Source organism: Lepus europaeus, chromosome 8 (genome assembly GCF_033115175.1).
Source record: "Lepus europaeus isolate LE1 chromosome 8, mLepTim1.pri, whole genome shotgun sequence".
In the NCBI taxonomy this organism is placed as follows: domain Eukaryota; kingdom Metazoa; phylum Chordata; class Mammalia; order Lagomorpha; family Leporidae; genus Lepus; species Lepus europaeus.
Window position 1 is genome coordinate 95,148,403 of NC_084834.1, and position 16,467 is coordinate 95,164,869.

General features: G+C 49.2%; 1 protein-coding gene across 1 annotated transcript in view; it reads left to right on the forward strand.

The window, feature by feature from the left end:
• SCD5 (stearoyl-CoA desaturase 5) overlaps positions 1-16,467 on the forward strand; it is a 159,219-nt gene that overhangs the window by 98,424 nt on the left and 44,328 nt on the right. The window contains exon 3 of the mRNA XM_062199189.1: positions 6,935-7,140. Coding sequence (XP_062055173.1) covers positions 6,935-7,140 — 206 coding nt within the window. The remainder of the gene's footprint in view (positions 1-6,934; positions 7,141-16,467) is intronic.

Below are 16,467 nucleotides of genomic sequence, written 5' to 3' on the forward strand. Positions count from 1 at the left end.
ATAAGATGGATATTCAACTTTAAAAAAAGAGCATTTAGTAAGTACAGACAAACTAGGGGAGAAAAGCAACAACTCACCCCCAGGCCTCCTTCCTAGGGAAAGCCACTGGAACGAGGTTGGCCTGTACCCCTTCCATCCCCTGTCTGTAAACACATATTTTCATTAAAGATGGGCTCACACTATATGTGCTATTTTGAAATCTACTTTATACTAAAATGTTTTTTCCTTCATCTTTCCATGTCAATCCTAAAGAACCCTTTGCAATTAGTTTTTCAATTCAAAATTAATTAAATACTCTTTTTAATAATAATTTCAAAGTACAAGATAAAATGTAAAAGCATTTCTCCATCTCCCAATTTCATTCCCCTAAGGTAAATATAAGACTTTTTTCTTATGATTTTTTTTCCCCAAAAGCTTTCTGTATGTATATATACACTTTAAAAATGTTTTTAGGGGCCAATGTTGTGCACAGTGAGTTAAGCCACGTCTTGTGGTGCTGGGATCCAATATTGGAATGCTGGTTTGAGTCCTGGCTGCTCCGCTTCTGGTCTAGCTTCTTGCTAGTGTGCCTGGGGAAGGCAGCAGATGGTGGCCCAAGTACTTGGTCCCTTGCCATCGAAGTGGGAGACCTGGATGGAGTTTTTAGATTTTGGCTTTGACCTGACCTTGCTCCGGTTGTTGCAGTCATTTGTTTCTGTGTGTGTGTGTGTGTGAGTCTGTCTGTCTTGCTCAGTCACTGTGCTTTTCAAATGAATACATCTTTTAAAAAAAATTTTTTTTTAAGTTTACTTATCAGTGAAGAGAGAGAAAGTGCAAGTGCTTCCATCTGCTGGTTCACTTCCCATTGCTTGCAATGGCCAGGGTTGGGCCAGGCTGAAGCTGGAAGGCAACTCAGGTCTCCCGCGTGGCGGGTAGGAATCCAGTTATGTGAGCCGTCACCACTGCCTCCCGGGATCTGCATCAGCAGGAAGCTGGAATCAGGAGCTGAAGCTGGGCAATCTGATGTGAGATGCAAGTATTTTTTTAAGGGCTTCATTAAAAAATAAAAATAAAAACATTTGTTTGAGAGGCAGAGTTACAGACAGAAAGAGGTCTTCTCTCTACTGGTTCTCTCCCCAAATGGCCACAACAGCTGGAGCTGGGCTGATCTGAAGCCAGGAGCCAGGAACCAGGAGCTTCCTCCAGGTCTCCTGCTTAGGTGCAGGGACCCAAGCACTTGGGCCATCTTCTACTGCTTTCCCAGGCCATAGCAGAGAGCTGGATCGGCAGTGGAGCAGCCAGGACACGATGCCCATATGGGATGCTGGCACTTCAGGAGGAGGCTCAGCCCACAATGCCACAGTGCCGGCCCCCTAATGACTTTGTTTTTTAAAAACAGTTTTATTTATTTATTTTCATAATACTGGAAAACACGGCCGGCGCCGTGGCTCACTAGGCTAATCCTCTGCCTTGCGGCGCCGGCACGCCGGGTTCTAGTCCCGGTCGGGGCACCGATCCTGTCCCGGTTGCCCCTCTTCTAGGCCAGCTCTCTGCTGTGGCCAGGGAGTGCAGTGGAGGATGGCCCAAGTGCTTGGGCCCTGCACCCCATGGGAGACCAGGAAAAGTACCTGGCTTCTGCCATCGGATCAGCACGGTGCGCCGGTCGCAGCGCGCCTACCGCGGTGGCCATTGGAGGGTGAACCAACGGCAAAAGGAAGACCTTTCTCTCTGTCTCTCTCTCTCTCACTGTCCACTCTGCCTGTCAAAAAAAAAAATACTGGAAAACAGACACAGAATACACACACACACACACACAGATGTAGAGGCAGATGGAGAGAGACCTTCCATCTTTTAGTTCACTCCTCAAAGGCCCACAACAGCCAGGGGTGAGCCAAGACAGAACCAGGAGCCCAGAACTCCATCTGGGTCTTTCGCGTGTGTAGCAAGGACCCAAGTACTTGAGCTATCTGCTGCTGCTTTCCCAAGGTGCACATGAGCAGGAAGCTGGATCCAAAGCAGAGCAGTCATGACTTGCCCAGGCACTCTGATGCGGGATGCAGGCATCCCAAGCGGCATCTTAACTGCTCTTCCAAATGCCTACCCCTTTAATTAAAAAAATTATGTATCTTCATTTTATTTGAAAAGCAGAGGGAGAGAGATGGAGACTGAAAGACAGAAAACATGTAGGCATCTTAACCACCATGCTAAATACCTGCTCCATGTATAAATTTTTTATGCATGTATACACACATGCATGAATAACAATTAATATATTATTAGATACTTAATGAAATCCTCTTATGTGGAAAGTCAGGGTTTTTCCAAGTTTTTCTGCAACAAGCACCCTTGTGGTCAGATCTTTGCACACAACCCTGATTATTTCCCAAGGTAAATTCCAGAAAATGAATTGCTAGATTCAAAGAAATGCATGATATTAAGATTTCATGTATGCTTCCCATTTACCCTCCATGAGGTTTGTGACAGTTTCACACTCTAAGCAGTAGGCACCACTGAATTCTCAGATTCTTTTAAAATTATATTATTTATAATATTTAAATTATATTATTTATAATACACATAGTAAGAAGTGTGCAAGCTACCAGTTAGACCCGCACCGCCCAGTGCACTGCCTGTGACGACTGTGCATTTGAAATGGGGCTGGTTCCAACAGAGGCACGTGTAGGTGAAAACTGCACCCAAAATTTCTAAGATTTGATGCAGAAAAAATAACGTGAAGTATCTCATTAATAACTTTATACTGGTTATATGAGGGGTCTTCAGAAGTTTCATGGAAAATGCATATTATGAAAAATCTATACATGAATTTCAAAAAATTTTGTACCCAAATAAACTACATTATAATTCAATTTCCCATGAACTTTTTCAAGTACTCTTGTATGTGGGAATGACAAGATTTGGGACATAGTGCATTAAGTAAAACATATTAAAATTAATTTTACTTGTTTCCTTTAAAAAAAAAGTTGCTCAAGAACAATTTAATCTTCAATGTGGCTTGCATTGCGTTTCCACAGGATATCACAAAGTAGGACCACAGCATGGCCCCTTTGATAGGAAAACCAAGACCTGAGCTGTGCGTTCCTGATTTTTCTGTTCCCATCCATCATCTCACGTACCTGCTCACACCTCAGTTATGCCCAGGGCTCTTGGAATTAACATTGCCCCTTCAACACCCCAGCCCTGCAGCAGGGGCCATGCATAAACACGTGGCAAGTTTCCACTTTGAAGGTAAAGGGGTGAAGAGGTCCAGAACCTACTACTGTGGATGAACTCTTAAGCTATGAGTTTAAGAATCCATTGTTTGGAGGCTGGCACTGTGGCGTAGTGAGTAAAGCTGCCGCTAGCGGTGCCGGTATCTCATACAGGTGCCGGTTCGAGTCCCAGCAGATCCACTTCTGATCCAGCTCTCTGCTGTGGCCTGGGAGGACAGTGGATGATAGCCCAAGTCCTTGGGTCCCTGCACCCATGTGGGAAGACCTGGAGGAGGCTCCTGGCGCCTGGTGCCTGGCGCCTGGCGCCTGACTTTGAACAGCTCAGCTCTGGCCGTTGCAGCCATCTGGGGAGTGAACTAGCAGATGGAAGCTCCCCCTTCCCCCTCCCCGCCTCTGCTTCTCTCTCTGTGTAGCTCTGACTTTCAAGTAAATAAAATAAATTTTTTTTAAAAAAAGATCATTTAAAAGGTCATTGCTGGATCTGTTAGAATGTGTGAATATTTAGACTGCAGGAATCGCTGGCGAGCTCCACATCACGCCCTCATCAAGCTGAGCACTGTGTGCGCACGGACAAAGCACCCCACCCTAGGACTCAGCTCACTGGTGGGTGTGCCTCGGCTCTCCACGCCTCAGTGGCTTGTGCCTTTTCTCCCTATTTTCTATGACGCACCGGTGATGGACTGGCACAGATTGTTCTAGAAAAGAACAGTCGGCACTGTGTAAACACGGAAAGGAGAGAATGTCAGACATGGTTGGGGCCAGCTTCAGATACAGGCCGTGTCCTGTGGTTGCCTGCCTCCTGGGGCTCCGTTGAGCCTCTCCTGCTCGGTCCCCAGCTTCTCTTTTGGCTTCTACCAAAGCACTTAGGGAGTATCACCGAACACCCCTTAGATACACAACCTTTTCACCAGACACAAACGCTGGTCCCAGCTGGGCGCTCCCCCCCATTCCTCGGTTCACTCCCATCCCGCCCGGGGAAGAGGGAGTGCTCAGGCCTCTGGGCGAGCCTGTGGATCTTGTGCCTTTTGTTGACTCACATCTTGTTCCTGGAGTCACCGATTCGCTGGACTCAGCTTCACAGCTAAAATGATGACAAAGCATTGAAAAAAAAAAAAAAAAAGATGCGTCTTGGAGGATTTGGGGCTCTATTGGACTTTGATTATTTGGACAGTGGCCAAAGCCTTGGCCTCATTCCAATGTTTAGGTCAAGCGGCTTCTGCCAGGGAAGGAATCCAGGTAGAAGGGATTACAGTAAATATCTCCATTCCAGCTTGTCTTCCTGTGTCATGCTTGATTTGGGGGGAATAATGTTTCTAGTCCATTTAGAGTCTCCACCAAGTTGCCTGGTGTTCATTAAAGAGCCTTTATACTCTTTTAACAAGGAAAAGGAGAGGTGTCTATCAAAGACTCCCCCTGCGTTTGGAGAATGAGAGAGCACTTGTTGAAGGGAATGAGAATTGAGAACAGAAGGAGGTCATCTGTGCCGGTACCGTCCGGACTCTCTGGGTGAACTGCAGGCGGTGTGCTCTAAGCCGTCGTTTTGCCGTGTGTGAATGGGGGAACAGAATGTTTTCCTTTGTTCCTATATCATGTTCAAATGAGCACTGCAATAAAATAAACACATGCAAAGGCGCAGACTAGTCCTTGGACAGCAACGGCCCTGATTGACACTGGAAATTCTTCCCTAGCTCAAAATTCCATGATTAAAGATAATGAAATACTTTCTCTCTTCTAACCATTGTGTCTAAATACACTAGCAAAACCTAAAGACCTTTCCTTATTATAGTAACACAGGCTAGCATACTCGCCTTACACACGGCCAGATATCCCCTTTCTTTCTTTGTATTCTCAGCCAAGCCTGTATTTTTTAGGGACTTTCTATCATCCATCTTTCTGCCTCATTACCCAGGAATTAAGCTATTTCTGAATTTATTTTTTTAAGATTTATATCTTTGGGGTGGCGCTGTGGCGCAGTAGGTTAATCCTCCACCTGTGGCGCCAGCTGCTTCTAGTCCTGGCTGCTCTTCTGATCCAGCTCTCTGCTGTGGCCTGGGAAAGCAGTAGAAGATGGCCCAGGTACTTGGGCCCCTGCACCCATGTGGGAGACCCAGAAGAAGCTCCTGGCTCCTGGCTTCAGATCGACTCAGTTCCGGCTGTTGTGGCCAATTGGAGAGTGAACCAACGGAAGGCAGACCTTTCTCTCTGTCTCTCCCTCTCACTGTCTGTAACTCTACCTCTCAAATAAAAAAAATAAATCTTTAAAAAAGAAGACTTATTTCTTGTTCATTTGAAGGGCAGAGTTATAGAGATACAGGGAGGGACAGAGATCTTCTATCCACTGGTTCACTCTCCACATTGCTGCAATTGCCACGGTTGGGCCAGGCCAAAGCCAGAAGCCAGGAACTCCATCCAGGTCTCCCACATGGGTTCAGGGGCCCCAGCACTTGGGCCATCTCCACTGCTTTCCCAGGTGCATCAGCAGGGAACTGGAACAGAAATAGAGCAGCTGGGACTCAAACCTGCACTCTTGATGGGATACTTGTGTCTTAGGCCAATTAACCTGTATGCTATAACACCAGCCCCAGGTTTTGAAATTTTCAGTGACCCTATGAGATAAACAAAGCTTACTAGCCTTGCAGCATCTTTGGGTAAACCAGAGAGACCAAAAACTCAGTGAAGCCCCAATTGGATTAAAAAAAATTATTGGAATGTTGAGAATAAAACTGTTCCTTACTTGTTTTAATCCGATGGTGGGGGAGGGGGTTTGTTGAGTTTTTGGCCTCTCCACTGGGTAGACCCTGCAGGTGCACCAGATTCCTCAAGGAATCAAAGTTGCCTCCCCTCCCTTTCTGTTACACTCCGTTAGAACAGTCCTAAAGCCATCTCATTTGTGTCTTGGTATTTTGCAGTGATTTGGATAACTCTTCAGGGTTCTTTACTTACTGACTTTGTGCTCTCCATAAGAACTGGACTTGATGGGCTAGCATTGTGGTATAGTGGCGTAGGTGGGTAAAGCTGCTGCCTGAAGCGCCCGCATCCCACATGGGCGCCGTTTCATGTCCCGGCTGCTCCACTTCCAATCCAGCTTCCAGCTTATGGCCTGGGAAAGCAGTAGGAGATGGCTCAGGCGCTTGGGCCCCTGCACCCGTGTGGGAGACTCAGATGAAGCTCCCGGCTCCTGACCTCAGCCTGGCCTAGCCCTAGCTACTGCAGCTGTCTAGAAAGTGAACCAGTGGATAGAAGATTTCTCTGTCTCTGTAACTTTGACTTTCAAATAAATAAATAAATTTTAAAGAAAAAAAAAAAAGAGTTGGCCTTGAAAGCCATCCATATGGGAGAGGGACGCAGAGATCCAGAACCAGCGCCCTTTCCTCCTCAAGGCGGCCCCCTCCTCTGACAGCCAAGACGTCCCCGTGAGCCCAGCTCTGTCTTTTCTGCACTTGAGCAACCTCCTGGTAGACCCCACTGCCCCGCCAGAGCTTGCCTTCAGGCCTGCCCACTAGGTCTCAGCAAACCGGCCCTCCCACAGCATCCCTAACACAAGCTGTGTGAGAGTTTACTCTTGTTCTCGCAAAAACCACCCCAGACCACGCTCAGGTGGTGACTCTGAGGTCGAGGTTTGCGAAGGGAAAACCAGGAGGTGAATGGTAAGGACTGGTGGGGGAGGGGGAGGCTGAGAACTTTCCAGAAGGCTTTTCCCTGAAATGCTGCCCTCTCCTCTGCAGAATGACATCTTTGAGTGGGCCAGGGACCACCGAGCCCACCACAAGTACTCGGAGACTGACGCGGACCCGCACAATGCCCGCCGGGGCTTCTTCTTCTCCCACATCGGCTGGCTGTTGGTTCGCAAGCATCCAGACGTCATTGAGAAGGGGAGGAAGCTGGACGTCACCGACCTGCTCGCGGATCCTGTGGTCCAGTTCCAGAGGAAGTAAGTGAACGGGCGTCCCAGAGCGCTGTCCCCCCTGGACCAGGACGGGAGACAGCACAGCCCCGGAGCCCACTCCTCAATCATCTGCTCTAACGATTGGGCTTCCAGTGAGGCTTTAACTCTGCTGACTGTTTTCCTTTGCTCATTGTTTTTTCCCATGGGTACCTTTGTTTTTATTTATTTATTTTTTTTAAATTTTAATTTATCTGAGAGAGGGACAGAAAAGGGAGGGAGGGAGGGAGGGGGAGAGAGAGAAACTCCCCTCTCCTGGTTCACATCCCAAATGCCTGTGACAGCCAAGGTCGGGTAAGACTGATGCCAGGAGCCAGGAATTCAACCCAGGTGTCACACATGGTGGTAGGAACCCCACCGCTCGAGCCATCCTTCCAGGGTCTGCATTAGTAGGAAGCTGAAATCAGAGGCAGGAGCCAAGATCCGGAATGCTCACCCCTGTTTTAGGTCTTGTTTGTCATGGACTCCCTTTCCACCCGTCAGTGCCTTCTGACCTCACCCGTGAACCTGATCTCACAGAATCTGTTTCTGTCTCCCTAGTCACTCGTGCCTGTCTCCTGGGGTGGCAGCAGGGGGCGAGGGGGGCTTACTTCATTTTGCTGACACGCGTAACTCCAACAGGACCAGACCCCAGGTGTCGTGCCCTGTTCTAGAATGGTCCTCAGTGACACCCCCCCCCCCCCCGCCCCGGCCCTCACCCTAGAAGCTGTCACACTCATAGGTTTCTGTGCAGAGGAAAAAGAAGGCTCAAAGCACCATGTGTCCTGAGGGTATCATGGACATCAGATGGCCTTGGCAGGGAGAAAGCTGTACATGTGCACCTGCTGTGTGTGCGTGGCTGTGCAGGGTTGGCTGTGGTGAGAGCATTGGTAAATGGGCTTCTCACCCCTGCAGCAGTCCCCACCACAGTTAGAGCCTTGAGGTGGTACAGTGAGAAGGTGGGTCCTGTCCCCTGGCAGGTCCGAGTCATCCGAGGATTTCCCGGAATCTCTTGTGCAGGCCGGAAGTGAGAATGGAGGCTGTGCCTGTGGCCAACATGGGAATCCTTGTGTGCAGGGAAGTGTGGCTCAGAAATGGTTTCCCTTTCCCCGTGGCCTCTCCTCTGGCACTGGCATCCGCCTGTGGCTCCTCCTGCATGAACAGATGAATTAACCACCACTCTGTGTCCCACTTTCTAAAGTGGGCGGTGAGCCCTATATTCTGTAGCTTTTAGGAAGACATCGTGGGAAATAACGTTAGGGGACCAGTGCTGTGGTGTAACAGTTAACCTGTCACCTGCAGCGGCGGCATACAATAGGGTGCTGGTTCGATTCCCAGCTGCTCTGCTACTGATCCAGCTCCCTGCTAATGTGCCTGGGAAAGCAGTAGAGGATGGCCCAGGTGCTTGGGTCCCTGCATCCAAGCGAAGCTCCTGGCTCCTGGCTTTAGCCTGGCCTAGTCCTGGCCATTGCAGCCATTTGGGGAATGAACCAGCAGATGGAAGACCTCTCTCTCTCTGTGTCTTTCTCTCTCTCTCTTTAACTCTGCCTTTCAAATAAACAAAAACAAAAACCCAAAAAACAAGCAAACAAAACCAATATATGGTAACTGCCTGGCACATAGTAATAGCTTTTGAACATGGTAATAATTATTATTCCTAGCTGGCAGTTGCTAGTATAAAAAATTCTCTGTGTTTCTGTTACTGCTTTTTTTTTTAAATTTATTTATTTGAAAGACAGAATGACAGAGAGAGAAGGAGAGAAAGAATTCTTCTACTTGCTGGTTCACTCCCCACATGGCCAAAATGGCCAGGCTGAAGCCAGGATCCTAGAGCTCCCCATTCTAGTCTCTCATGTGGATGGCAGGGGCCCAAGCACTTGGGTCATCATCGACTGCCTTCCAAGGTGCATTAGCAGGAAGCTGGATCGGAAGCAGAGCAGCCAGGACACAACTACTGCTCCCATATAGGATGCTGACATCATGGTGGCTTAACCCACTGCAGCACAATGCCACCCCTGCTCCCTGCTGCCCCTCTTATTTTATTTAAAGATTTATTTATTTATTTGAAGGGCAGAGAGACAGAAAGAGAAAGAACTCTTCCATTTGCTGGTTCACTCCCCAAATGCCCACAATGACTGGGGCTGGGCCACGCTGAAGCCAGAAGCCAGGAGTTTGGAACTCCACCCAGGTCTCCCACATGGGTGGCAGGAGCCCAAGGATTTGGGCCATGTAGGCACGTTAGCAAGAAGGTGATTAGGAAATAGAGCAGCTGGGAGAACTGGCGCTCCGGTACGGGATGCTGACATCGCAGGCGGCTTAACCCACTGTGCCACATCCCCGCCCCGGTCACTGCTGCTGCGTGTTTCACTGTAGCCCTCCCTGTGGGCCTCGCTATGGCTGTCTCAGGCAGACATGCCCAGTACCGAAAGTTCTAGAGTGGAAACTACCAAGATGTTCTCAGTGGACAGCGGAAGGATTTGTTGATTTCGGTCTTTCACCTGGAGAATAAGATGTGCGTGGTTAGAGAAGATGTTGCAAGCTCAAAGGAGGAGATGGCGAATCCCCCAGAGCTCTCGCGTGGAAACACAGCCGTGATGGCGAGCCTGTAGTAGCTCCCCTGCTTTTGTGCACATGGTTGATGGATTTGGCTTGCAGGCTGCCGTGCCACCTATGTCAGTGTCTCGCCCCCGACTTCAGATTGGCCTTGGCAATGGCTGAGGAACAGTGTGTCGCAGAGGGCGGCGTGGTTTATCTAACCCCCCTCTGCGGCGAGCCGAATGAATGATGCTGCGGCGCCAGGAGTCAGGCTTTGGAATGCTCAGACCTTAGATTCACTTCCAGAGCCCCCAGAAGACAAAAGGTCTTCTGTTTGATCAACAAGAACTCCACTGGGTCTATTAGTCTGGGTTTCCCAGGACATAAAAATGAAACCTATTTTTTTTTTTTTTTTACCTTAAAAAATGCTGTGATTGAGCCGGCGCCGTGGCTCAACAGGCTAATCCTCTGCCTTGCGGCGCCGTCACACCGGGTTCTAGTCTCAGTTGGGGCGCTGGATTCTGTCCCGGTTGCCCCTCTTCCAGGCCAGCTCTCTGCTATGGCCCAGGAGTGCAGTGGAGGATGGCCCAAGTGCTTGGGGCCCTGCACCCACATAGGAGACCAGGAGAAGCACCTGGCTCCTGGCTTCAGATCAGCGTGATGCGCCGGCCACGGCAGCCATTGGAGGGTGAACCAATGGCAAAAAGGAAGACCTTTCTCTCTCTGTCTCTCTCTCTCTCTCACTATCCACTCTGCCTGTCAAAAAAAAAAAAAAAAAAAATGCTGTGATTGGATTCTTGATGTATGTCCTGGTGGTGGGTATGTCCAAAGGCCATGCAAGGCAGGAGGACAAGGGTGATTTCAGCAAGTTCCCTGAAAAGTCGTGGGAGACCAGCTGTCCTCACTGTGCCTGGGACCGCAAGGGCCGAGCCGCTCAGACACCAGCCGGTCCCATCAGTAATTCACAGATCAGCGAGCACCTGCTGGGAATCAGTGCTGAGCGCACCCCCTTACGGACTGACCTCTGGCCCCCAAGAACTTGCAGGCCAGCAGGGAGCCCACAAATTAAGTTGCACACAGGTATACCTTAATGAGAGGAGCCTAGTGCAGACCATCCCGGAACTAGGAGGAGGGTCTCCTGGTCCCTGCTGCGGGGATGGGGCGGTGAGGGGCGAGGGAAGGCTTTGGGAAGGAACTGGTACTGAGCCCACGCCTGGGAGATGGAAAGGGAGCCGGGCATGGTGGGAAAAGAATGTTCAATACATCGTCAGATAGAGCCATCTTCAACCATCGAGCTTGAGAGCTGGGAGGGAATTTACAAATCATTTAGCCTGTGCCCTCCCTTCTCCCTGTGTTTTCGCATTTTTTTAATGTGCCGGTCAGTCGGGTGTGGGTGCAGGAGAAGCACAGGGGAGGCGCAGGAAAACAAAGTTTGTTATAATTACAGAGTAACTATAGTCGCCTGTAATAAACTCTTTAATTATTCAGTCCATTATGTAAGTAACCAGTACAGCTATTTATATATAAATAATGATGTCACGTAATAAAAATCTTATTATATAAATAATTATATAATATCGTATAATAATATAGCGTATTATCATTGGGATCTGTAGATCTAAATAAGGCTCAGAACCACTTAGAAACAAGAGACCACGTAGGAAGCCTAGTTGGAGGCAGAAGCAGGAGTGAGCGGGAAGCTAGAGTAAGGGTCATTTCTTTTTTCGGGTGTTTATGTGTTATTTTTGTTTCATTTGAAAGATTGAGTTGGGGGCTGGAGAGCTCTTCCATCTGTTGATTCATTACCCAAATGGCCGCGACAGCCAGGGTTGGGCCAGGCCAAAGACAAGAGATAGGATCTCTTCTTCACGTGGGTGGCAGGAAGCCCAGTACTTGAGCCATCACCTGCTCCCTCACAGTTTGCACGTTGGCAGGAGCTGGATGGGAAGTGGATGGGGTGGGGGCGTGCCTGCCCCGAGGCCCAGTATCTTTATTGACATTTCCTGGGAGAAGCCGAGAGGGGCAGGGTCAATGTTTAGATGCTGTCCGAGTCTGCTCTGAGTTCCAGGTAAGGCCCCTTGTGTGTGGCCCGGCCCTTAGGTGAGTCTGTGACTGTACGGGCCAGATGTGTGGCTCTGATGGGTTGGTTTGCCGATGGAGAGCTGCCCCAGGCCTGGCCAGTCCTGGGAGAGGCAGTCCCTCGGCAGCCAGGAAGGCTTTTCCGATGTCAGAACATCATCATGTAGAGAACAGTTAAAGATACGTACACCCACTGCCTCCTGTGAGGAAACTGGTAAATGAAACACAGCCAGACAGTTGGGGCCAGAAGTGCCCCGGGCTCCCCCGGCGAGGCCCTGCTGGTGGAGAGAGGGGCCACCACACCCCTGGCCTCTGGTGTTTATCCAGCACAGAGACCAGAGGGCTCCATGATCCTAAAGAAACCTCAGCGTCGCTGAACCAAATGGACAGAGCTTCCAGGCCTCACAAAGGCAGTGCGCCTGCGTGGGTTTCCCGTTCACGGGGCTGGCTCTGCCCCTCCTGCCAGCCACACTGGAGAGAGGGACAGAGTCCTTGCAGGAGCCAACTCGCTGCATGCAGGGGTATGAGCTGGGGTGGCGTGGGGCGCATCCTGCTGTCAGCGCACGGGTCACATCAGGTGACCTGAGCGGACGGCCTGCACGGCTGCAGGGAGGACCCAGTTCCGGGTCATTTTGGTGCCACCCGTTAGAGAGCTCTGCCCCATCCGAATCCCCTCCCCCTCCCTGCCCCCAGCTCCTGTATGGTTCTTGGAGGGCCCCAGTCCATGCCACTAGCACAGAGGATGCTACTGATAGATCTACTCATGACGGCTTCCCAGAGAAAAGCTTGGCGGAGAGGCAGGCTGAATCCATGTTCCATTCTACCATTTAATGCGAGACAGAAGAGACTAGCATCTAGAACAGCAGGAAAACAAGACAGTTCACGCTGAACCAGGCTAGTGTACCAAGGCTGGTAGAGCAAGTAGTTACCCAGCCGACTCTGGGCTTTGCTGCGTTAGCAAGTTGTGAGGGGTGAGAAGGCTAGCATAGGAGGTGAGAGGGAGAGAAACAGTACCTGGAGCCCTGGCCACCAGGTCCCCTGCCCTAGGTCTTAGGGACGTGGGGATGTGTTTTCCCCCACAGGGTAAGGAGAACAGAGGGCCCAGGGGACACGCTACTGGAATCTTCCATGATTTGCCTTGGATTTCTGAGAGCCTAGACTTCATCGCCCAAGTGGCCTGGAGCCTGTTTCCTCCTGGGCCCCATACTGTCAGCTTCCTCCTGGGCCCCATACTCCCAGCTGGAAGTACGTGAAGCCAGGCTCCAGAGCAGCCTGGGGAACTGAAGCCCCAGCATGTCTGCCCTGTTGTCCACACGAAGTGGCCAGAGCCACAGATGGGAAGAGAAGGCAGCAGGTCACAGGCGGGAGCCCCATCTGGACTCTGGGTCGAAGCCCCCCTCCCCCACCCCCCACCCCGCCTTGGGATGAACCTAGAAGTGAGCCACACGTTAGGTGGGAGTGAGTCATGTTAGGAGCTGTGTTTGGCATCAGTGGGATAGCAGTGTCTTTCGCTGAAACAACTGGAGGCAAGCAGTGCAGGGCGGGTTTGGCCGCACCGCAGGCTCAGTAGAGAGCCAGGACTCTTCTCTCTGTCCCACCCTCCTTAGCATGGCACTTTCATTTTTTGGTGTTATTAATGGGCCAAGTTGACCACTGGAGCTCCAATCAGAGGCAGGTGGGAGAGGCAAAGGGACCCCTTGCTGAGCTGGGTCAGTCACCTTCACAAGCCTTCCCTGGAGACACCCAGCCCATCCACCTACCTCTCTTGACCCCACTTGCACTCAAGGGAACTGTACTCTCTTGGATAATGCAAAGGCACTTTAAAGAGTTTGTAGAAAAATGGGAGTAGCATTTAGCCTGGCGGTTAGGATGCCCACGTATTGGAATATCTGGGTACAATCCCTGGCTCCAGCTCCTGAGTCCAGCCTCCTGCCAATGCAGACCCTGGTAGGCAGCAGGTGATGGCTCAGGTGATCGGAGCCTGCCACTCACAAGGGAGACCTGGATTGAGTTCCTGCTTCCCAGGTTCAGCCCTGATCCATCCCAGCTCTTATAGGCCTTTGGGGAGCAAACCTGCAGATGGGAACTCTCTGTGTCTCTATTTCTCTCTCATAATTTTTTTAAAAAGATTGTGGAAAAATGGAGTTAGAAAATAAGTTTGTCTTGGTGCAAAAAATTTTGAAATCCATGCACATTTTTTTCACAGTACACCTTTCCACAAACCTTTTGAAGTCTCTTCACACGTTGCCTCCCTGAATAGCATCCTGGTTGTGTTTCTAAGGAATGAAGGGTGCCTGGGTACGGGCTGAGCATTTAGCATTCCCTGTGCCATCATCACTCACTCAGTCTGCCATCAGCAAGGCACTCGGCCATCACGTGTTACCCAGCCTTAGCACATTGCTCTCTGTCTCCATGTAGTTTGCAGAGACTAAGATCACACATCACTTTCCCGAGATGGCAGAATAAAGCTAACATCCAGAGATTATTTCTCCTAATGCCTTGCTTATCCTGTTGGTTCTCATTTTAGGGAAGAAATTCCTTTAGACGTAGGATGCAAGACTCTCTAATGTGCATCTTTGGAAGCACGAGGGAGAATGCCAGTCCAGACACATGCAAACAGAGTCCTTGCCTCGTTGCCATGGTGATGGGGTAAACAAGACAAAAATGGATGGGATGATTCAGAAGAGCAAAGCCCTTCTGTTTTGGTGCCCTGGGAAGAGAGGAGAATGGGTAAAGATTGCCATGCCAGGAGAGAAGGCAACTGAACAGCTAGGATCTTGGAGGCCGGTTTTACCTTAATTTGTTCCTTAATTTGTTGTCTGTTGTTAATCCCCTTCCTTTTCAAAAATGCACTTCCTCTCGCTCAGTGATACCTTCCTTTAAGAAAACGAAGACTTTATTGTTTGCAGAGTAGTTTGAAGTTCACGGCGAAATTGAGAGGAAAACATAGAGACTTCCCACTGACCCCACTCCCCTCACGTGCCTAGCCTCCCCCGTCGGATCCCTGAGAGCCAGTGGCTTACAGTGGGACTCACTGCCAGTGTTGTACGTTCTGTGGATTTGGGCAAACGTGTACTGACACACGTCCACTGCTACTGTCACACGCACAGTGTTTTCCCGGCTCAAAAAATCCTTTGTTCTGCCTTCATCCCTCCCTCTGCCACCACCCCCGACCCCCGGGCAGCCACTGATCTTTTCACTGTTCCTGTAGTTTTGCCTTTTCCAGAATGTCATGTAGTTGGGATCATACAGGATGTAGCCTTTTTCAGATTGGCAAAGTAATACGCATTTAAATATCCTCCATGTCTTGTCTTGGTTTGATAGCTCATTTTTTAAAAAGATTTTATTATTTTATTTGGAAGGTAGAGTTACATACAGTGTGAGAGAGAGAGAGACAGAGAGAAAGGTCTTCCTTCCGTTGGTTCACTCTCTAGATGGCCACAACGGCCGGAACTGCGCCAATCCAAAGCCAGGCGCTTCTTCCAGGTCTCCCACGTGGGTGCAGGGGCCCAAAGACCTGGGCCATCCTCCACTGCCCTCCCAGGCCATAGCAGAGAGCTGGATTGGAAGTGGAGTAACCAGGGCCAGAACCGGCACCCATATGGGATGCCGGCGCTGCAGGTGGAAGATTAACCTACTGCGCCATGGCGCTGGCCCCTGATAGCTCATTTCTTTTAGTGCTAAATAATAGCCAGAATGAGATCTGGCTGTCCTAGAGTGTATTTATCCATTCAGCTGCTGAAGGAGACATCTTGGTTGCCTCCAAATTTTGGCAATCAATAAAATTGCTATAAGTATCTGTGTGCAGGTTTTGTGTGAACCTAAGTTTTCAGCTCCTCTAGGTAAATACCAAAGTCATGAGTGCTGGATTGTAGATAATATTCATATGTTTACTTCTGTAAGAAATGACCAGACTGTCTTTTTTTTTTTAAACATTTATTTATTTATTTACTTGAGAGGCAGAGAGAGAGAGAGAGAGAGAGAGAGAGATCTTCCATCCACTGGTTCACTCCCCAGTGGCCAGAGCTGAGCTGATCCAAAGCCAGAAGCCAGGAGCTTCTTCTGGGTTTCCCATATGGGTACAGGGGCCCAAGGACTTGGACCATCCTCCACCACTTTCCCAGGTGCATTAGCAAGGAGCTGGATCAGAAGTGGGGCAGCCAGGACTTGAACTGGTGCCCATATGGGATTCCTGCACTGCAAGCGGTGGCTTTATCTACTATGCCACAGCACCAGCTGTGGCCTCAGCTCTTCGCCATTCTAACTGATTTGTAGTGGCATTTCATTGTTTTAATTTGCATTTCCTTGATTATACAATTTCTAGAACATCTTTTCATATGCTTATTTTCTCTATCTTCTTTAGTGAGATGACTGTTAAGGCCTTTGACTGACTTTTAAATCATGTTATTTTCTTTCTGTTGACTTTTGGCAATCTTCACATTTTAAATAACAGTCCTTTATCAGATAAATAAAATAAATTAAAAATTCAAATAAATAAAATAATTCTTTAAAAAAAAGACACCCTGGGTCAGAACCTTAAACTAATTTAAAAAATTAGAATGGCATCCAGCTTATCAATTTTTTCTTTCATAGATCCTGCCTTTGGTACTGTAAATAAAAAGTCATGGCTAAACCCAAGGTTATCTAGACTTTTTCATATGTCATCTTCTAGGAGTTTTGTAGTTTTTTGTTTCATATTAGGTCTGTGATCCACTTTGAGTT